At 39.9% G+C, this 23201-nt stretch overlaps 1 protein-coding gene across 1 annotated transcript in view; it reads right to left on the reverse strand.

Annotated features, from left to right (window-relative positions):
* The window catches only part of DPYD (dihydropyrimidine dehydrogenase), a 359045-nt gene that overhangs the window by 37090 nt on the left and 298754 nt on the right, over positions 1-23201 (reverse strand). Inside the window, exon 20 of the mRNA XM_009884907.1 lies at positions 16105-16284. Within this exon, the coding sequence (XP_009883209.1) occupies positions 16105-16284 (180 nt within the window). The remainder of the gene's footprint in view (positions 1-16104; positions 16285-23201) is intronic.

Here is a 23201-nt window from a genome sequence, read left to right on the forward strand (position 1 = left end):
TCATTCTTTGTGCATGGGACAGGCTGCTTTGTTTTGGTAAGATTTTAGTAATTTCCTTCCTGCAAAAACAAAAGCAAGCACCAACATAGATACACCTCTGCACAGAGAAGGCAAATTGGACAAGTGCCTTTTACTCTCAGGGCGAAAGGCAAAGGCACTGAGTCTCAGGTTCTGTGGGAGCTTGTTCCACAGTTGTTGACATGCCTCTCAGCCAACTCGGCGACCTTACACAGCAGTATTATAAAAAGAGAGCATTGCTGAAAGTCCAGCAAGCACAAGCAGTGAATGGAGTCATGAAGTATAGCCTTTCCCTGGGGTTTAAGCTAGCACGTAAGATACAAAGGATCTTTGGTACTAACCAAATTGGTAACTAACTAATTCTGTGCCAGGACAGCCCATCTAGGACTTCTATGCCACCAACACTCCTTATTGCCAGCACATGCAAGGAGCCTGGGAAAAAAAAAATAATAAAAAGTGCAGGCCACAGAGGAGGTCAGTGCTTCATCTGAGATGGAAGATGGATCTTTCCTTCAATGTGTGCTGAACCTTACAGCTTTATCGGGAAATGCTGGGAATCCAGCCCAGAAAATGGAGGGAGGATGGCCTGGTGTGCTCACAGCAACTTCGGTTTTTGAGCAGACATGCTGCAGCATTTTCTGCAAGCTGAAGTTTTCCAGAAGATAATTACAACTGCTGCTACTTCATCCTTTCCTTTTTTCCTTCTACCTCTTAGTAGAAGGTAAATCACAGTAATAATAAATCCTTCTATATAAATGCAAAGCAGAGCTAAAAATGAAATTGACGTCGCAATTTTAATTTACCACTTTCATTGTTAATTTATATTAAAGCAGTGTGCCATAAGTTTCCCCTGGAAAATAGTCTAATTCCTTTCAAGCATCCCCCATGAAAACCAGATACAGACACTCTGTGTTTCATGCTGTATTCTTTTTATGTCTTAAAAGACTTCTTATTTTTTGTAAGTTGGGGAAAAGAACATACCCCTGTAGCAAGACAAAGCAAAGCAGGTTTCAACCTTTATCTGAAGTTTCTGATTGCTACGATAAGGGGTGAAGAATAATTTAAGATACCATCAGCTATAATAGATCACAGTAAAATTTACAGCAGCCTTTTTTAAAGTCTTACTGTTCTTATGTATATAAAAGCCATCAGGGGCACAAACAAAGTTGAACTTTTTGGCTGAGCTCACTTCACAACTAGCAGCTTGGTTCCAGTGCAGATCACTAAGCTACACATTTCAAAAATTCCTCCAGAACTTAAACCCAGACAAATACCACAACATAAAATTTTCATCACCAGCCTGCCTCTCCAACACATTACACGCAGTGGTCAGGACCGGGCTGTGAGGGTTACTGGGCTTCACCACAGCAGGGTTCATGGTTTGGGGAGGCTCGTACAGAGCATCCCCCGGGCCTGGACTCACAGGGCAATATGGGCAGAGGGTGGCAGGAAGGCCATGGAGGGCAAGCCAGGAACAGCCACTGCAGAGCCACTGTAGGAGAGAAAGCCCTGAAATATTTTGAACTTCTCTGCAACTATTTCTGAGAGACTCTTTCCATGGGAGAAGTCCAAATGTCTAGTACTCCAGCTGATTTTGGAGGGGAACACTGCCCCCCCACCCCAAATTGGAATGAAAACTTTTGAGTTGCAAAAACTTCTGTCTGGGAGAATGTAGGTAAGTTATGCTACTCAAGTCAGCAGTCTTTCTTACTGTCCATCTTCACCTTCGAGATGACCGTTTGGTATATTATTCACTTTTAAACAGGAAAATGAGGGCAGCACTATTGAGAGCAATTGTGTTGTTTTCTCTGCCAGGTTTCCAGAGAAAGAGGCCCCATTTTGGGTTGAAACTGATTTCAGGTTAAACAAAGTATCTGTATGGTGGTCATCACCATTATTGTATTATTACTTTTGTTGTAATGCTGCTTAATTACTTAACATTTCAATTTGTACAAGCAAAAACTTCCTTCTCTGAACTAGAAATAAACAAGTAAAACATTTGCAAAAGATAAACATCAGAAATCAGTTTTGTACTGATTGAGCTAAAACTATGTCGTGTTCAGCAATGTACTGAAATTATTTAAGTGTTTAAGCAAATGTTTACAAGTACTGTTAAAATCAAAATTCTTAATTTTCTTAACTCTAAAAAAGAATCCTATCCCTTCACGACTGTAAAAGCCAAGTAGAACCCACATAGAATAAAACCATCAGAGCCTAATATTTTAATTCAGTTGTTCAATAATTTCTATTTCTTTGCATTATTTTTACTTTATTATACTTTTATAATACCCTCAAATATATCTATAAAACTTTACAGCCCTTTTCCAAGAGCATATGGTGTGTGTTGTGAAGAGAAGCATGTTTATGAGCTGCAAGTCAGGAAGAAAATTAAAGTACCCTTACGGGACTGAGGCAGAGAGAGTTGACTATAGTTATGAGCTGCAATTTTGATGTATCCACCACTACCTATCTAATTCTTGAGTCTCCAAGTTTGCATTATAGAATTATCTTGTGTTGGGCTGATAACACTGTACAATCTCTCAATGCTCGAAACTGAAAGCAAGTTATGTTGTGACACAGTCCCTTTCACAGCAGCAAATAAGTATATCCTGGCTAAATGCACAAAGCTAGTCTTGAATGAATTTAAAAGGAATTTTAACTGAACTAACATTTATTCCACTAGAGATGTGGAAGCAAATATTCAGTGTACCCAGGTACTATTCAAGAACCATTTGTCTTACCCTGATCCAATTCCACTCTCTAAATGAACATCAGTCAGTTGGGATAGGGTCTAACAGCAGAGGCTTACCTGTCTTTGAGCTAGATGGGCTTAAAGGTCACAGTTCTCGGTTACGGGTTTCTAAAACGAGCTTTCAGGGACAACCTCTGCGGCTGACACTATATGTGGGTAAAGTGACAACACAAAGTGGTCACATCAGCTACGGGATCCAAGCTTTTAGAGTCCCCTAGTCTTTCCTGCATTCCTGACTCCAGCAAGAGGGAACCTTGCTGGGTATTTCAGGACATACTTGCAGAACAGCTGAGAAACGCAAACATAACAAAACACTTCTTGCACATGCACGCACATACACATGGCTGCACATGCCTTTATTATTTCAAAAAGCTCAAAAGCATTGGATGACATTTTGGACGAATGCCTCAACCCCTTCAGTCTGACCTCTTCGCCCCTAGGAGCAGTAAGCCTGGTAGGTATTTCACTTACTCTTTGCTCCCTCTGGAGAAGGAATGGTCTCCCTTGTTGAGAGAATGTATGCTTTTGGAAACAGCTTTCTGCATCTTTTTTTGACTGTGTGTTTCTGGTTGTCAAGCTATCAGCGTCTGAGCCACACTACGCTTCTGGGCAAGAAAGGGTTCATCTGCCCCAACACAGGTCTCCAAGATCCAGACCTGCACAGATCCCTCAGATACCTGTAAGGTCTTAAACCACATCTGGAGGCCAAGAAATCCCACTCTGAGTGTGTAATGTTTAACTATTCCAATGTTCTGATATCTGACTTCAATGCTTACGGTCAGGGACTTCACTCTCTGTGCCAGAGACTCCTAAGGGCAATTCAGCCAGTCAGATACCATAAATTAAGACCTCTCTCCATGGCCAAGCTGGGGATGGTGCTTGGACAGTTAAGTTGGATGCTTACAATAGACTGTGTAAAGACTCCATTGAAAAATAAATGCTCAATTCTGGACTAAAATTATACTCCCAATGCGTGCTGAATTATGAACCAGTACTCATACAGTCAAAATAGTGGTCATGACTTCACACAGGCATCCCCTCCTAAACTGCCATTTAGGAACAAGACAACTAAAGACACAGACTGGATGTGAAGGAAATGTTTTTTTTTTAAATGGAGGCAGAGAGGCAGACTTCCAAACTTTTCAGACTGCATGTTCATCACTCAAATGTTGTTAAAAATACCTTTGCAAACAATTCACACCATGTAGACAAAAATACCTCGGTGATAAACAACAGAGAAAGAAATTAGGTCCTATGGAAAAATGTAAACGCTGAGTCTCTCCTCCATCTGCTTTATTCTGGTAATTAAGTCCAAAATCCAGCAGCAGGCACAGAAGCCCACCCACAGACCAGGCAGTGAAGGTCAAAACCCAAGCTATCACAAAATCACTAACAAAATGGCTGCAGTCTGTCAAATGAATGATTATGACTCTGTTGTGAAGAGAGAGAAGGGAGTTCTGGAGCGTGAGGCATTTATTAGCCCTGCTCTGTACCACCCAGAATGGCAGCTCCGAGAGACCACGCTCACTCCTTCGGGGTGCTCTTTTCTAAATGTTGATTACAAAAGGCACGCTCATGCTCCAGTCACCAAAGGGTTTCTTGTTGCACCCGCTTTAACAGGTAAATTTAGAGGTTTCAGAATATCATTTATGCTAATGTAAATGGCATGTGAGTTGTTTACAGCTTTGTGATACGTTTTTAGTAAAAGAGAAAACGTAGATATATTTGTGCTCATAGAGATTTGTGGGTTTACAATGAGCCTTCTGGCTTCCAATTTACAAAGGGAAATTTTTGAAACGGACATTTCAAAATGTCAGGAGTGCTCAGCATTTGAAAGAAGGCTCAGTAAAGGCAGTGAGAAACTACTGGAGAGTTTGTATTAGACTTTTGGTCTGGAATTGGGAAAGATGCCTTTTGGCACATATTGAATATTTTAAATGGGAGCACAACTATTCAGAAAATAGTAAGTAATGATTAGCATCTAGGATATAATGCTCTATGCTGTAATGATGGGTAGTATAAATAAATAAAATTATAGTCAATAGATTCTAGAATTCAACTACTTTAAACTCAACTGCAAGGTCTGAATGATCTAAAAAATATGTACTATTTCAGTGATACGCTTCTGGGTTTCTCATGAATCCAGACATACTGTATAAAAGAACAAGGTATTTTATAGCTTTTATGTATAAATAAATCAGCAACTTGGAAGAAATACAACATAGTAATAGAAAAAAATGCATTAATTATTCCAAGCAGTCAAACAGGAAAGAGACAAAATGATTAATGAAAGAACAGATATACGATATGACATATCCTGACCAATATATGGGTTACATAGTAACTTACTTGCACTGGATAGTTCCAAATGTGGCAATCAAAGACAGAGCTGTGGCATAAAAAATAAAAGGGAGCTATTTCATTAAAACTTGTCTGCTGAATGAAGGGCAAACAAGGTCTTACCTATGTAAGGATTAGACCCACCTTATTAATAACAGCTAGGGTAGGTGTTCTTAAACATCAACCATCAGAGTACCCAAGTGCAATCAGCCTGAATGAGATCCCAAGAAATCAATAAAATTCTTGCCAGGCCCCTTCAAACTATTACAGAGCCCCAGCGTGCTGCGGAGCAGCAGATTACAGTCTGGCTGTAATTGTTCCCTGGAACAACCCAAACGCAGTTCCTGGGCCTTAATGAATTCTGTACAGCATGAATAGGTCAGCAAAGTGCAGAAATTCCTTTTCTCAACTCCTACGTGTAGAAATGGTTTGCCCAATAGCTCTGTTCTGGTACTGGGGGCAGTTGCCCTGTGCCAGCATATGACTAACGGGCAATGAAACAGAAAGACATTTTTAATCAATTTGTCCATAAAAACTCAGGAAGTACTGCTCTGACTGCTGAGGCATCCACGTGGTTGGATCAAAACCACACAAGATTACAGAAAAACCTTCAAGGGTTTTTTATAGCAATTAAAATATAATAAGTGGGAACGGACATAATCACGTTCCTTAAGTATGATCTTAATCTTTAAGCAAAAAGACATTTCAATTGCATCTTACTAGATACTGTTAGCTCCAGTGGCTTATATTGAGTTATTATCTGAACAATTTGTTAGGATGCAATGGCTTCCAAGGATAGCCCCTAGCGTGCGGCTGAAACACTGGAAAGGGCCGTAGACTAGCTTGTGCAAATCAGACAGTAAAAGTCTACATGTCCAGCACATACTCCTGGCAACCGGAAATTTCTCCCAGCAGTACTTCTGTTAGATGTCATGCATTTGAGCTTCAAAAGTCCTCCCTAACTTTAGTCTCAGCAACCCAGCATGAAACCTCCATAATTTCTACAAAAAGGCTTTCCTTCCAATCAGGATAATTTTCCTCCTGCTTCTCCTGAATACTTCCCTTTTTTTTTCAATTCAGCTCATCAGTCTTGGTTGGGTTCTCACTCTACATCATAAAATCCCCCTCTCTCAATTGATTGCAAACTTCAAATATTTGTAGACCACTGAGGTCTCCACCTCTTACGTTTAAATGCATCATTTAGGCAGGACATATGGACACTTGACAGTTATAGTTTCTTTAGCCTCTCCCCATAAATCACTCCTCCTAGGTTTCTTGTACATCTGTGAATGTCGCTACACTTCGGGCTGTGCTTAAGGGACAAATCTGTTCCTAAGAGAATTAAGAGATTTTGTAGTCAAAATTCCTCTCAAAACTAGCACAGGAATAATATGATTCTTGGAAAATGGGCTAAAAATGAATACTTGCCTATCACCAATACGATGGACTTTGTTTTGCACTTTCCTTGCATGGAGCACTGTGGCCTACAGAGCACCTTGTTATCCAAGTAAACAGCTTTCTTACGTGATAAGTTTAAAGGGACAATGATTCTTTCAGAAGCTAAAAGCCCAAGTCTCTACATGCACATCAGTATGTATGTCTGTGACTAGTACCATAAAACAAAGTGGGGACATATAGATAAAAGTAGGTTTAACTAATAATAGCTACCTGTAGATACAGAAGAGACATTTCTGATTGCATAGATGTTTCTAAGCCATCTGGATATCTGCAACTCTGTAACCCTACATCTCGTATAACATCAAGCATTTTACCAGTGCTTAATGAATAAAAAGATGGTTAGAAGTACTGCTTAAAAATACACAATGTTGTTAATAAATGACTTCTCTTACTAGGGGTAGATTCTAGAGGAAGAATTTCACATCATCAGGTTCTCAGACTAGTAATTATAGCTTACATTTTGAAAGGCACAACCTTGCTTTCACAGACGCAATTTGCATCAAAATCTGCACTTACAAAATCAGGGAGAAGAGTTTTGCACACATAAATTAATTGCCGACACATTTTCTAGAGCTTGAACTGTAGACAATTAGCTATCAATCACTACTGACCAGGGCTTTACTCAGTGAGGAGACAAAAAATAAGGCTCTGCAACTAATACCAATCCCACAAATTCTGCAGTGTCCTGAACATCCCCAAACTCCGTGAATTTCACCTGACAAAGAAAAATCTCTTTGGCAGTAAAACTGGTACAGAACCGAAGGCTGGAGAAAGAGGAGGGGAGAGGGAGAGGGAGAGAGAGAGACTGATTTGCTCTCAATGAATATGAAAAAGCTGATCTCTGCCATTGAGGAAAATTCTTGCACCAGCAAGTGCTGACTGATTGCAATGAGGAATGCTTTATCACCAAGATCCAGACACCCTTTCATACGGTGATTATTATTCCTGTCATGACCCTCTGGTCATCAAGCCACAGTGTCTTCTGTCATGAAACAACTATCCAATAAGGAATAATCTAGGAATAAGCCTGTAGCATAATATCTCCTACTTGCTTATACACACAGCGGGAGGAGGAAAATCTTCTTCCTATGAGTTATTACCTGCTCTAATCCACTTGGGAAAATAGCAGCATTTCCTTAATTTTGTGAAGCATGCAAACATATTTTTCACAAGCCACAGCTATCTGAATAGCTCAGCCCAGCGCTGAACGCAAATCTAAAAGCTCTCTTAGGTAGTAACGAATAGTCCAACATTACCATCAAGTTCATGGCAGCACAGAAATTGTCAAATACTTCCATTAAAACTTGATAAGGACAAGCAAAGGCTGAATTGCATGCCAGCTTCCCTCTACATTTAATTTCATATTGTCTTCTGTAAGGCTGAAATCTGGCCTAATTCCTGATGCTATTCTTGGAGCAACAGCTCTGACAGAGGTAACACATACGCCAAGCCCCGACAAACAGCACATACCACCTAGCAACATTAGCTATGTTTTAGTTCCTATACGACAAAACAATGCTAAATTCTTCACAATAGAGATATTTTAGATTAACACCACCATTGTCCTCATTAATATCATCCAACTACAAAATTTTGTAGAACTCATTTAACCTTCCATGCATTATTTCTCTGGCTTTTCTAATTCAGCTGCTTGAGAAAGGGGCGACCACTCTGCAGTCACAGACAGCGCGCACCGTGCTGAAAGGCATCCAGGGCAGAAGGGCCAGGAACCCCCACTCTGGGAGCAGATGTGAGAAGGCATGTCTGGCCACGCAGGCCAGTTCGTTTTATGTCTCTTCTGTCCTTATTGCTTATGTAGATCACCTAACAGAAGGGCTGTTTTGAATGGTTTTGTCCAACAAGCAAGCTAACCCTAAGTAACAAATACAACAATACATATACAACTGTACAGAATAAAAAATTAATGGTGTTAGAGAAGGATGATGCACAGAGACATTATGTGTGACACTGGGGAGGAAGTGGGGTAAGTGCGCATGGTTAATATGAAAAGATGTCAAAAAAAATGAAGCATAATAATAGTGCAATTTATCCTTGCTAAACGTACTGCGCTGTGCTATAATTAAATATGAAAACCTAAATTTATCTCTATGTTCGGCTGTCATTAACTTAACAGGGAGTGCACATGTTCTAATCTAATGGCTGATTTTTTTCTCCATGTGCAGCATATTAAAATGTATATTAGCCTCAAGGTGCATAAACACAAAATAATAGACCAAAGGTTTTGGCCTGTGGAGAAAAAAATCCATGCTCAAAGGCCGTCAAGTAGCTGGTGATGCAGGGGAGACACTCACTTAGCCTCATTAAGCCAAAGCTCTCTTTTGCTTGTCTTTTGTTCTGCATGACAGCAGCCTCTTTGTTGTATAATAATTCATTCCAAGTTCGTTCCAAGCTACCGAAACTGGTGAACTGTGGCCATTTTAATGAGCAGTATTGGTGGTATGCATAATCTGCAAGCCACGTGGACCAGGCAATCACAGAGCACTGCAGCCAGCAAAATGAGATACTGTCGAAATCACAAATTTGTCAAGTTGTTTTTGGACAGGGTATTATAATAAGCACTAAAATATGCATCTTATTACTCTGCATCTGCCAGTCAAAGATCACTGTAATGAATGCATGCTGCAGGGTATGACCAGGCCGTTTCCCTAAGTAAAACAAACTGCAGAGTACAAAAAAAGAATTATGTATTTTTGGCAGTGCCTGGATTTTTTTTTTTTTTAAATCCTTTTGCATCAGGAGTTGGATTTTCCTGGCTTGATGTCCGTTGCCAGCAGTGAATGCACTAAAACTGCCACAGCCAAGGAGTTAACGTGAATACATTGTTTCTTAATAGCCACATTTACTGGCTGTGAATATGAAACTTTAAACTCAGTGCTGGAAGCAAATTTAGCATACAGTACATATAAAACCCACAAAGATTAAACTACTTTAAATCCACTTTAATAATCCTAGTTCCTTTTGTTTTATCCATTTCTACTGCAAACAGCTTCACTGCTAGGGAAGATACATTTAATGTAACAACCTGCAGTCTTCATGAGAAACTGTGCTGTAGATAATCACAACATAAACTTCCATAATAGACCAGTTAGGAAAAAAAATAATGTTACAGAGGTCCTTTTTTCTACAAATTGGTGAGGCCAGGGATTGCTCATAATTGCTTTTGGCTTGCAAACGCTGGGAGGTTCACCAATAGCAGCAAACCTGGTAAGCATGACTTGCACAATGGGGTGCTCTGCTGGCGCTCCCCAAAACACCACTGGTGATGCTCCACAGAGGGACCATCAGGCTCCTACCTGGAGACTTTTCATCACGTCAGGGGAGAAGGTGAAAGACTGAGAGGGGGAAGCAGGAGGAAAGCACTGACGTCCTCATCTGCCTGCAGATGCTGGTTCAGATATGTTAGGGCAGAGCCTTATTTTCAGTCAACCCAACAAGCACATATGGCAACAGTCCCTGAGTGTGTTGATGCACAGTTCCCATAATATCCTAAACCAAGACGTTTCTTGATCAATACTGGCTTACACTTAAGAGGCTTTGCCTGGCTGAGAGCTGTATTTCAGGTGCAAGCCTTAGCTAATGGGAAAAAGGATCAAACAGCCTGAAATTAATTTTCCCCCCCTCTGGTTCTTCTTCAGAACTGGTGATGGCAATATGGGAAAAAGGGTTTCTTCATCAATGTTATTTTTTTATTGCAACATCTATACCACCATACGATGTGATGGTCCGTATTTCTAGATATGGCCACAAATACCATTTGTTCTGTCTTCTTGTCCTGGTTCTGGCAGGCATGGGGTTAATTTTCACAAGGAGCTGGGACAGGATACAGCCCTGGTGGCTGACCCAAACTAGCCAAAGGGCTATTCGATACCTGTGACATCATGCTCAGTGTACAGCTGGGTGAGCTGCCGGGGGACAGAAATCACTGCTCAGGAGTGGGCTGGGCTTCGGGTTCCGGTCAGTGAGCGGCTGTACATGAGTTGTGTTTGTATATTCCTTTATCAGTATTGTTGTTGTTTTCCTCTTTCCTTTGCTGTTCTGTTAAACTGCCTTTATCTCAACCCACGAGTTTTGCCTTTTTCTACCAATTCTCCCCATATCCCGCCGTCAGCGGGGGAGAGGGAGCAAATGGCTGTATGATTCTTTGTTGCCAGCTGGGGCTAAACCACATTTCCTTATGCAGTGCTGGAAAAAAGGGGACAGTTCTTTACCATACTAGTCAAATTTTCCTTCCTCAACAACAAGGAGCACTTCCAGAAAATGAAGGGTGAAAACCTCTGCTCAGTGAAGGTAGCCAGAGGTCTTGAAGAATATGAAGGGAGCCAAAATTTGCTGCATGCATTGCAATAGTGTGCTTGCATTGCTGGGAGTTCACATTTTATTTATTTATTTAATAGAAGAGCTAATTTAATATTTTGTATGAAATCTCCGTGGTATAGCAAGGTTTTTTTCTCTGCCATACAAAAGGCTATTTAGATTTTACTGCAATCGAGTGAGAATTTAGTAGGTTTGTAGTGTACAGAAGACGCAGTTTTTAGTGCCCACAGATACTTGAAGGAAGTGTGTATTTTAGTCTAAATTGGAGTTCCATGCATTCAGAGAACAAAATCAGCAGCTTGCTAAATTTAAGGTTATAAGAATTTTCACAGAAGTTCATACACTGTGCATGTTCAGGATCATTATCTCTCACCTGTCTGCTGGAGAAAACCACCTTCCATATATGTGTTTTTATCAGGTATGTTTTTAACATTTTCAATACAGGACAACCTTAACAGTTGAGGAGGATCCGCTAAGAAAACCAGTTTGTTTTGGGTTTTGGATATTTCTGGAATCAAGATGCTTAAACTATTACTTTTTCTTCTTTTTAATTTTTTAACCTTTAGACATGATCAAACAAGCGCCAGTTTTTGCAAAACTTCTGGTGCTGAAAGCAAGGTATGAAACATCCATATATGTTTATCTCTTCCTATAAACCCACACTTACCAACTGAATACACTGCCATGTTTTTCATGTTTAGTTACCTGGCATGTACAGAGGCCACTGTGTTAAGTATGATTTTTATAGCTGACATTAGGTGGAAGTTTATACAGAAGAACACTATACCACTTCTCTGACCATCAGCTTACACCAGTGCATTTTGGGGACATAATCACCTCAACTCTCTGGAGTAAGATCAGTGAGCAACTAATAAAAGAGTCCTGTAATAAACAGACAAGGTGAGACAGTGACTACACACAGGAGATAAATTGCACCTCTGGGGAGTATTGTACCTTATCCAGATACCTAGTGAGAACAGTTATCTTTATTGCTCCTGGTCATGTATCTGCCTGAGAAACTCAGGAACATTATTTTAAAACATAATTCTGTTAATTTTGGATTATAAGGATACCACCTGTGCTCTCCCTCTCTCTTATGCAGCCACCCTAATAACTTTGGTTTGTAAGTGCATGCTCTACATCTTAACTGTCTGCCTGATTGCATCATGCACTTGATCTCAGTCCTAAATTCATGCTGAGGTAAGTGCGCTTTTACAAAAGTTCTTCCTCAAGGGAGTCAGTGAGAAGCAGTGTGGTGTCATCATTACCTTGCCATTCTCTCATCTCAGTGTCGAGATTTGCAAGCTGAGACTATAGCTGAGACAAGCTGACAAGTTTTATTCCATGCATTTAATGGAAAGGTGATTCAGAGGTGATATTAATGACAGTCCTCTGTGTCAAGGCTTCAAATGTCAGGTCCTCCCACAGAAAAAATCGCCACAACTAAATAAGCCATCAGAAAAGCAATGAGGAAGGAAGCCCAGAAGACTGGCTTTGTCCACCCTTGTGAGTCTGACGCAGCATCTGTGCTAGGACTGTTTTTGGAGCAGTTACGGATAAGGTTACAACCACAGGAAAGAATGAATAAAATCAGTGGAGCTATGGAAAACAGTATCACCCTGTGACTGGAAGCCACAACTGAGGTTAGCATTTCTAAGCAGGAACCTCATTGCTATTACATGCAGTGTAGTACCACAGGTCACATCTTGGACAATGGCAAGAATTGACTCCAGCATCAACTGCTGTGTTAGCAAAAGGGAAAAAGCTAGCACTACTGAAAAGGCTATCAGCAAGTATCTACTAGCTGGCTCAAAGACGATCAATTTAGGGTCTATATACCAAAAAATACATTCTGCAACAGTGAAAAACATAAAAACAGCACTCAAGTTTCCAAAATATTTTCCAGTGCTATGATGGTTCTCATATGAAAGTATTAGTTTCGTTAATGGAGAAGCATGAACAGGTACTAATCAACATGATTTTCTTTTTCAGCCAAAAGTTGATACATTTGCTATTAAACTGCTTATTATTTTATGCTATTTAGCACCATAGTTTTAGTATTCTTTCTATTTAGGTAGGAAATTATTGTGATAAATGTAACAACTGACAGTGATAACGGTTCAGTTTGTCATTTATCTGGTGACTGCATGGCAAGACAGCTTCAGTTTGATGTCAGGTGTACCATTTAGAAGAAAGTATTTATCTTTTCGTTTACTCTGATCATCAAATGCTACAATATTTCATGACAAAACTCTACTGTGTCACTCTCCTATGGCAACACTCTGCACTCAGCATCTGTTTGATGCTGAAACCAGGACAGAAAATGAATTATCAAAAGAAAAGTGCACTGCTATATAAAAATATGGACATTAACATTCAATATTGCACTGCGAATCAAAATAGATACTGTTATGAACATACTTAGCTGGGAATAGGACCGGTCCTAACTCCGTAATATATTCAAAACTGGGAGAGGCCCAATAAATTTGTATACAACCAGAAGGCAAGTGGTTCTTGATGCTGTCGAAAATGATTCTTGTCCCTCAGTTCCTTCTCATGAAATTGTCAATTGCCTGAACTTTTTAGCCCTGTGATTCTATATGAAAATTAATAGGAATTTTGCAACAAAATGGATGATTCCTTTATATTTTTACATTTACTGCACCAAAAATATAACATATCAAAATAGGCATCTTCACTTTTTCTTTTTGAACGCAAAAGTTCATCAGTATTTGCTGTTTAGCTTCTCATGGGGTCTAACTGAAGAAATGGCATTTCATCTCACAGTAATACCAAAACAAACTTGGAGAGCTCCTTAAGAGTTTTTAAAATTGTAATGCAGGATTTTGGCTTTCACATTTTACTCCACTTATAACATATATATTCCTACACATTACATTTATCGATGAGAACATATGCATCACATGAACAGGCGATCTTCTCTTTTCCAAATAGAGAGCAAGGACAGGCTTTTTAGTAAATTTATTTTAGAAAAAGAATCAGAAGCGTGTGTTATGACTTGCTGCCAAGCAAGCCAGATATTTGTGTTTGAATGTAGATGAAACTACAGCACTTAACTAAATTTACTAGGCACAAGTACATGAAATCCAATATTGATAATAATTTATGAAGGTAAGAATACTGATTCCTATAATACTGCAAACTTAGTTTATGATAACATAATTAGTTACACTAATAACACTGCTTAGGCACAGTCTTGCTAATTATGATATTATAAATATTAATGATATCAAGCCTTTGTATTTGATTGCCCCTAGTAGGATCATTTATCATGGTATTTCCTTTTACCCGTGTTGTATTATTTTTCTTCCTTTTCCCTTGAATGTTCATTCCTGGACTAACAGCCATCCTGAGCTTATGCCTAAAATACATCACTACCTTACCAATGATGCAGCCTGGTTAACTTTATATGTTATTATTTTGTAGCAATGATCCAATGATATAATTCAGTGCTAAGGGCAATCAAATACACAATCAGTTATATTCTGTATGCCTTGTTCCTTTTAAATGTCTAACAGAGCTAGCCAGAGAAGATTACATAGGGCTTTGGTTTTTATTCTTTTTCATGTGACCTGTTTCAAGTTAAGATTCCTTTGAATTATTAAATGCTTCCTTAAAGCATCTTTTCACGCTACCTTTTTAAAGTTAATTATTGATGTAGTGACAAGCAGAAAAGACTAAGAATTATAATTTTTTTTTCTCATTCAAAAGGACGTGAGAAATATCTTTGACAATGGTTGTCTGTTTAGTAGAGTACAAAGGTAACAGAAAGACAGAACACTGAATGTAGCTTTAAAAAAGAATTACAACAAATCTCTGTTACATGAGTTGGAAATGCTGTGTATGTTTCTACAGGTGTTAAAGGAGGGAAGTTTAGATATAACCCTTTGAGCCTGGCTTAACTGCTTAACATAAGTAGATGAAAATGAAACTGCTTATATCTTGTTTTATTTTTAAGCAGCGTATTATCCAGAGCTTTAGGAATAGGATTGTCTTTTCTCCTGGAAGGTAATGTTATAATTTTCAGAGCTCCACAGAGAACAACAACAATATAGGAGTCTCTAATCTCTTGCTAAATCCAACTCCAGTCATCAGCAACGATAAGCAGAGATTTGGAGGCGTTTGACACTCCAAATCCTATTCTTTTGTAATTCTTTACTTTTTACAACATTTTCAACAGTGTTATATCAGATTTTTGGAAGGATAATCAATAGGCATGATGTATAACTGAAATCAGTCTTCAAAGTGATCCCCTCTAGTAACCAGAAACAAAAGCTCAGCCTCCCTGCTGTGCAGGTATTTTGCTTAGAGCAGTAGGCAGCGGGGCATCAGTAGGAAGCCAGTTACACCTCCCTGCTTCTCAGCACGAATCAGCCAGGGCCCTGGTGGAGGGGTGAGCAGGAGGCTGCAAACCCATTGCATCTGGCAAAAATCTCCAAAGATGCTTTTGTACCAGAGAACTACTCGAGCAGAGAGGAAAGACAGTCCAGAGGTTAGGATTTCAGAGAGACCAGTTTACATTCCTATCCCACCGCACACTTTCTAGATTTAAATGATCTTGCAGAATCTATTAAATTATTTGGTGTCACTCTTCCTCTCCTGGAACTTCCCTGCCTTGCAGAGGATTTGGGAGTCAGCATACATGAAAGAGCATGAGATGCTCAGGTAAAATGATTGAAGGGCAATTCCTACCTGATCTAGCGTTCCACTAACAGCTGGTTTGTGACAAGCTGTCTCAGCTGCTTATGCCCAGTGCTAGGGTATTTTCATGTTTCCTGAATTTTGCACCCTGGCTGGAACACTCAGAAACTTTTGGCTCAATATTAATATCAATCTGAATCGAGTTGAGTTTCATTAAAACAAGCAGTTCCAGAGCTTGTTCCGATGTATTTGTAATTTTACATCCTACACTTTTTTTAAAGGCATGATGTTATGAATCAAGTTGAGAGATCATACTTATAGTAAAAATGTTATCCCATATCAAGTCATTTCAACTTTGTCTTCTTAAGCTGCCTTCAGATATTTGTTAATACACAGAAGGAAAAAGACTTGGTGACTAATTGTGACAGCAGCAGTGGTTAACCAAGGTAAGTAGCAGAAACTGCATACAATGATTATGGAATTGCATTCAAAGCCGAGACATAGTGTCATTATATAGGAATGGCAATGAAAAAACATACCTGTCCCATCAAATCAGCAATTCTAGGTACTGGTTTTCCTTTCTGATGGCGCATGGTTGCAGGACTCTGTCCATTCCAGTCTCCAAGTTCCTCAATGCTTTTCAAGTAAAGAAGAGCTCGCAGTCCAGTGCAGTAGTCATCAATAACAGTGAAATCTTGATTCTGGATTGCACTGCACACCTAAGAAATATAAGTTGGTTATCAGCAACATCCTGGCAGAGGAGCATATGGAATTAACAAGCTCTTTGGACTTATTGTTATCAGATCCTTCCTGCAACTTCACTGTAAAAGAACTACAAGAATTCAGGATATTAATTGGCTGCTTAATCCTGTGTCATGATACCACCACTGCAATTCAGGAAAAAGAGGACTCAATAACACTAGTTACGCCTAGTTTTCCTAATGGCAGCCCTTAGACCAGACCCGAAGGCTGTTCAGAAGTAAGCCTGCAAGTCCAGCCCCAAGTGTGCCTTCCAGGGTGCTGATGCTGAGCACGCCAAGCACACTGACAAACCACTAGCTATGCCTTTGCCTGCAGACAAACAGTGGTATTCCCCAGCCTGCTCTGTTCAGGAAGCACAGGCATATTCAGTTAGGTCCCAGTCAAGCAAATCACAGAACCACAGACTTGCTGAGGTTGCAAGGCACCTCTAGAGATTGTCTTGTCCAACCTCTCAGCTCAGAAAAGGGTGAACTAGAGGAGGCTACCCAAGACCATATCCAGTCGAGGTTTGAATATCTCCAAAGATAGAGACTACACAACCTCTCCAGAGAACCTGGTCCAATGTTCAATCTCCCTTGTGGCTTTTTCTTATATTTGGACAGAGTTTCCCATGTTCCAGTTTGTGCCCATTGCTTCTTGTCCTTTTACTGGATACCTGCAAGAAGAATCTGGCTCCAACAGAAGTGTCTCAGCAAACAGCACCCATTAAGCTGACCTGCTAGTATGGGTGAGCATTGCCAGGCACAGAACAAAACGGTTCCCTTCTGCTAATCACCATTTGCCATTCAGCGGTACTGGGAGGCAAGGCCACTTTATTTTAGATACTTTAGAAACATAGATAGCAATACGGCTTTATAAACATATAAAGCAACGATCCCTAACCTGCAGAGCTTAACATGTAAACACAAAACTAGTGACAGCAGAGAATAGTCTGACCATTTACACAGATTCTTCTGGACCACTTTGTGTGTATCTACTCGGGTTTAAACCCACAGAGATCCCCAACCAAACCGACAAGCGAATAGAAAATCCCTGACTCTTCTCTGAACACCTTCTCATTAGCTAAACTCTAATCATCCATCAGTGACGAGGTGCAGGGTTGGTTGAGTACCATTAATTGTCAGTCCCTGGATGTGCTCTGAAATTCCAGATGTGTCAGTGTTTTCAGCCTCTGGTTCAGCTTTTAGAATAAAAGCTGAAAAGAATGATCCTGATAATACCTACACTTACATACACACATAATGAATGCTACAATGAAATAGCCACCTATTTCAGAACATGAATGTGTGCACGTGCACACACACATTCACACTCCTCGGACATGAAAACACCCCTTGGATCATAATTGACATCAGCAGTTAAAAAAACCTGGAAAAATATAATTGTTGTTCACATTTCAGAAATGATAATACAACTTGCAATTCTGAAGACAGATACACGTCACATTGTAAAATACCATACACTACAGCTGTACAAGGAAAAAATAAGGGCAAACTATAAAATAAGCACAAGAAATTTTTCTATGCAGCATATTTACATTCCACAAAATCTGTTTCTCTGGAGAAACAGTGTGGGCATTAATTAGGTCTGTTATGCCTTCCACAGACTTCTAGACATAATTTCCTGTACAGGTTATTTAACTGCAAAACTCAACTGATGCTTTTTTAAACCTTTTTGTTTACCAAGGGATTATCTATTTTTTTAGTAACACTTTTATTAGCTATTCTTAAAAATACTAAAACTGCAAAAAAATACAGTTAAAAGCCATGTCATGTCACTTGAAACAAATTCAAGCACTGTTGTCAAAATCCTGAAATATTTTGACAGGATGTATACACATGAGATACACTGGAGGATACCTGTAATAACCTTATAAATAAAGAGGCTTTTACTGTTTTCCATTTTCTGGCGCAGTGTTATGAACTGCAATAACATAAAAATGTGCAGGAGATGATATCACACTAAGAGCTAACATTTGACCCCTGTGAGTCTATGTACAGCGCACTGTTTGCCTTCCCTGGAAAGCCAAGTAGGTTCCAGCACCGAAGGCAAAATGCAATTTTTAAGAAAAATGTAAATCTCTGCACTAAAGAAAAATGTTATTCGAAATGGAAACTTAACAGAATTAGCTAGTCATTTCAGAAGATCCTCCTCTTCTGTAGAAGCCTTACGACAATGGCGCCCAATGTTGCAGATAATTAACCAAAGATACGCCTTTCATTGATTTCACTGTGACAAAAGCAAGTGCTTATGTTTATGGGCCTTTCCTAGAACAAGAGAGATAGAAACATTAACACATAGAAACCCAACATATATAGTTTTGCCATGGTTTTGGTGAATTCCAAAACATTCTGAGCTTTGACTTTTCTTATGTTGCATATATCAGATGGTGAGGTTTGTGTTTTAGGCTTACAGTATCTTCCATGAATCAATGTAGAAACCTTTGCTGCATTTTAAAAGGTGGTGAACAAAGTCAAGATAAAAGGTCACCCTGACCCATCAGCCATGACAATTTCTACACCACAGAGAGAGGTTTTTAGCATCATACCCGGCTGCCTCTGAATCACCAGTTTAAATGACACTGTGCACTCTTCTCAGCACAAGAGAAGCGGCAGGGCAACAGACCAGGTGAGACTCAAACTCACGCATCCGGAAAAATCACAGAAGAACTGAACCAGCCTGTCTCCACACATCCTTTGCTGATGCTGAGCACGCCAAGCACACTGACAAACCACTAGCTATGCCTTTGCCTGCAGACAAACAGTGGTATTCCCCAGCCTGCTCTGTTCAGGAAGCACAGGCATATTCAGTTAGGTCCCAGTCAAGCAAATCACAGAACCACAGACTTGCTGAGGTTGCAAGGCACCTCTAGAGATTGTCTTGTCCAACCTCTCAGCTCAGAAAAGGGTGAACTAGAGGAGGCTACCCAAGACCATATCCAGTCGGGGTTTGAATATCTCCAAAGAATAGAGACTAACAACCTCTCCAGAGAACCTGGTCCAATGTTCAATCTCCCTTGTGGCTTTTTCTTATATTTGGACAGAGTTTCCCATGTTCCAGTTTGTGCCCATTGCTTCTTGTCCTTTTACTGGATACCTGCAAGAAGAATCTGGCTCCAACAGAAGTGTCTCAGCAAACAGCACCCATTAAGCTGACCTGCTAGTATGGGTGAGCATTGCCAGGCACAGAACAAAACGGTTCCCTTCTGCTAATCACCATTTGCCATTCAGTGGTACTGGGAGGCAAGGCCACTTTATTTTAGATACTTTAGAAACATAGATAGCAATACGGCTTTATAAACATATAAAGCAACGATCCCTAACCTGCAGAGCTTAACATGTAAACACAAAACTAGTGACAGCAGAGAATAGTCTGACCATTTACACAGATTCTTCTGGACCACTTTGTGTGTATCTACTCGGGTTTAAACCCACAGAGATCCCCAACCAAACCGACAAGCGAATAGAAAATCCCTGACTCTTCTCTGAACACCTTCTCATTAGCTAAACTCTAATCATCCATCAGTGACGAGGTGCAGGGTTGGTTGAGTACCATTAATTGTCAGTCCCTGGATGTGCTCTGAAATTCCAGATGTGTCAGTGTTTTCAGCCTCTGGTTCAGCTTTTAGAATAAAAGCTGAAAAGAATGATCCTGATAATACCTACACTTACATACACACATAATGAATGCTACAATGAAATAGCCACCTATTTCAGAACATGAATGTGTGCACGTGCACACACACATTCACACTCCTCGGACATGAAAACACCCCTTGGATCATAATTGACATCAGCAGTTAAAAAAACCTGGAAAAATATAATTGTTGTTCACATTTCAGAAATGATAATACAACTTGCAATTCTGAAGACAGATACACGTCACATTGTAAAATACCATACACTACAGCTGTACAAGGAAAAAATAAGGGCAAACTATAAAATAAGCACAAGAAATTTTTCTATGCAGCGTATTTACATTCCACAAAATCTGTTTCTCTGGAGAAACAGTGTGGGCATTAATTAGGTCTGTTATGCCTTCCACAGACTTCTAGACATAATTTCCTGTACAGGTTATTTAACTGCAAAACTCAACTGATGCTTTTTTAAACCTTTTTGTTTACCAAGGGATTATCTATTTTTTTAGTAACACTTTTATTAGCTATTCTTAAAAATACTAAAACTGCAAAAAAATACAGTTAAAAGCCATGTCATGTCACTTGAAACAAATTCAAGCACTGTTGTCAAAATCCTGAAATATTTTGACAGGATGTATACACATGAGATACACTGGAGGATACCTGTAATAACCTTATAAATAAAGAGGCTTTTACTGTTTTCCATTTTCTGGCGCAGTGTTATGAACTGCAATAACATAAAAATGTGCAGGAGATGATATCACACTAAGAGCTAACATTTGACCCCTGTGAGTCTATGTACAGCGCACTGTTTGCCTTCCCTGGAAAGCCAAGTAGGTTCCAGCACCGAAGGCAAAATGCAATTTTTAAGAAAAATGTAAATCTCTGCACTAAAGAAAAATGTTATTCGAAATGGAAACTTAACAGAATTAGCTAGTCATTTCAGAAGATCCTCCTCTTCTGTAGAAGCCTTACGACAATGGCGCCCAATGTTGCAGATAATTAACCAAAGATACGCCTTTCATTGATTTCACTGTGACAAAAGCAAGTGCTTATGTTTATGGGCCTTTCCTAGAACAAGAGAGATAGAAACATTAACACATAGAAACCCAACATATATAGTTTTGCCATGGTTTTGGTGAATTCCAAAACATTCTGAGCTTTGACTTTTCTTATGTTGCATATATCAGATGGTGAGGTTTGTGTTTTAGGCTTACAGTATCTTCCATGAATCAATGTAGAAACCTTTGCTGCATTTTAAAAGGTGGTGAACAAAGTCAAGATAAAAGGTCACCCTGACCCATCAGCCATGACAATTTCTACACCACAGAGAGAGGTTTTTAGCATCATACCCGGCTGCCTCTGAATCACCAGTTTAAATGACACTGTGCACTCTTCTCAGCACAAGAGAAGCGGCAGGGCAACAGACCAGGTGAGACTCAAACTCACGCATCCGGAAAAATCACAGAAGAACTGAACCAGCCTGTCTCCACACATCATTAATGCCCCCGCTTTGCTCCTTCTGCTTGCACTGGGAACAGGCATGCTTTCCCTCCCTTGCAAAGCTAAACATTGAGCCCCCTCTTCTGCTGGTATCTTATTTTATGGGTGGGAAGAGCAGGAAGGGCAGTCCAGTTTCACCTGAAACATTTAGGTAGAAAGTAGCTTTTTCTTTGGGAGAGACAGGCCCTGTGAGCAACCTATGGGGCAACACGAGGTCCAGATCGCAATGAAGCCATTAACTGTCCTGCTCACGAGTGCTGTCCTGCTCGTGTTTTTCTCTAGCTTTGGACTAGAGCTTGGGCTAGGAGAGAAAGGTGCTACATTTTTCCTGCTTAGAAAGGTAACGTATATTATTCATATTGCACTAATATACAGGGAGAAAATTCTGCGCAAGCTTGGTTTTACTGCATTGCCTGGCTTTGCCTTGGCAGCAGAACTGCTACAATTTCATTTTTAACATCTGACCTCCTCCCCTTTCCCCCAGATCCAGACTCCAATGATTGCCCTTTACGTCCCAAAAGAGACAAGCAGGCCGACATGCTATGTATGATCAATTATATCGTGCACTCGGTATTCCGAAATCTAAAACTGTTCACTGTACAAGTTGCAACTGTAGGTTACAATTCTAATCTATACAGACATGCCTGAGATACTAAAAGACACAATGCCTGTTTAGCTGCTGGTAAATCAAACATACACCAAATGATCTCATTGGGGAATGGGGATGTGAAATGAATCACAGGCTAAGGCTCTAAGTAAAGCTGTTCTGCAAAATGCAGTGATGGGAGAGGCATGCAAAGGTCTCTGCTGATGTCTTGCATAAAAAATGACCCGTCTGCACTATTACTAAATAAACATAAATACCGAGCCTAACTTTGTCAAAGGATCTAGAGCTATTAAAAATCTTAATTGAGGACCTGGAGTAAATTGGCAGGAGATTATTATTGTGTAAAAAGAATTTTACAGGTTACATGATTGTTATTAATCATTCACATCAATCTGAAACGTTTAATTTATGTATTTTGAAGAAAAAGTTCTTTATTGGTGACAAGTACTACCACATCAGTTCTAAAACATTGTAAATGCCTTTGTTTTTAGCAGAATCGTTACACAACAAAGAGAACGCATATTCTGAAGTCTTTACTAAAGCAAATCCCCTATACCATTTACTGAGAGCTCTGTCTGTGTAAGACCTTTTAGGTTTTGTCCACAGTCTATGTTTCTAGGAGCAATGGGAAAAATACCCAGACATTGTATTTTATTTTTGCTTTGCTCTCTACAAAAATGGATGTGGTTCCTGTCCAAACTTTGGCACGTCCTGGGGGGCTGTGTGGAAGACCTGTGCCACCCATGCAGAACCTGGACAAAGTGGCAGACACATTTCCAGCCAGATCACCCACTAAAGCAATTCCTATTCAGTGTTGTGCTTGCATTTTCCCATAGGAGGATGTTGCAGAGGAGAAAATATTTTCTGTAATACTAGAAAGAGGAAACAATGCACTGCTCTTCAGGCATTACTCTGTCCACTCTCCCTTACCCCACGACCTTCAGCTTTTACATAAACTCATTATTATGGTAAAATCCCAGCCGAACAGGTTATGGTGGGGAAGATGGTGCCAAAAAGGGACCCCAGTCCCCACCTGCATTCTTTCTATTCCATCAATAGCCAGATTTCACCAGAGGCGGCACAGGAGATGCAGATCTAGACATGTTGGTATTGTTTTTTCCCTACCC

This window comes from Charadrius vociferus, unplaced genomic scaffold (assembly GCF_000708025.1).
Source record: "Charadrius vociferus isolate BGI_N301 unplaced genomic scaffold, ASM70802v2 scaffold163, whole genome shotgun sequence".
Classification (NCBI taxonomy): domain Eukaryota; kingdom Metazoa; phylum Chordata; class Aves; order Charadriiformes; family Charadriidae; genus Charadrius; species Charadrius vociferus.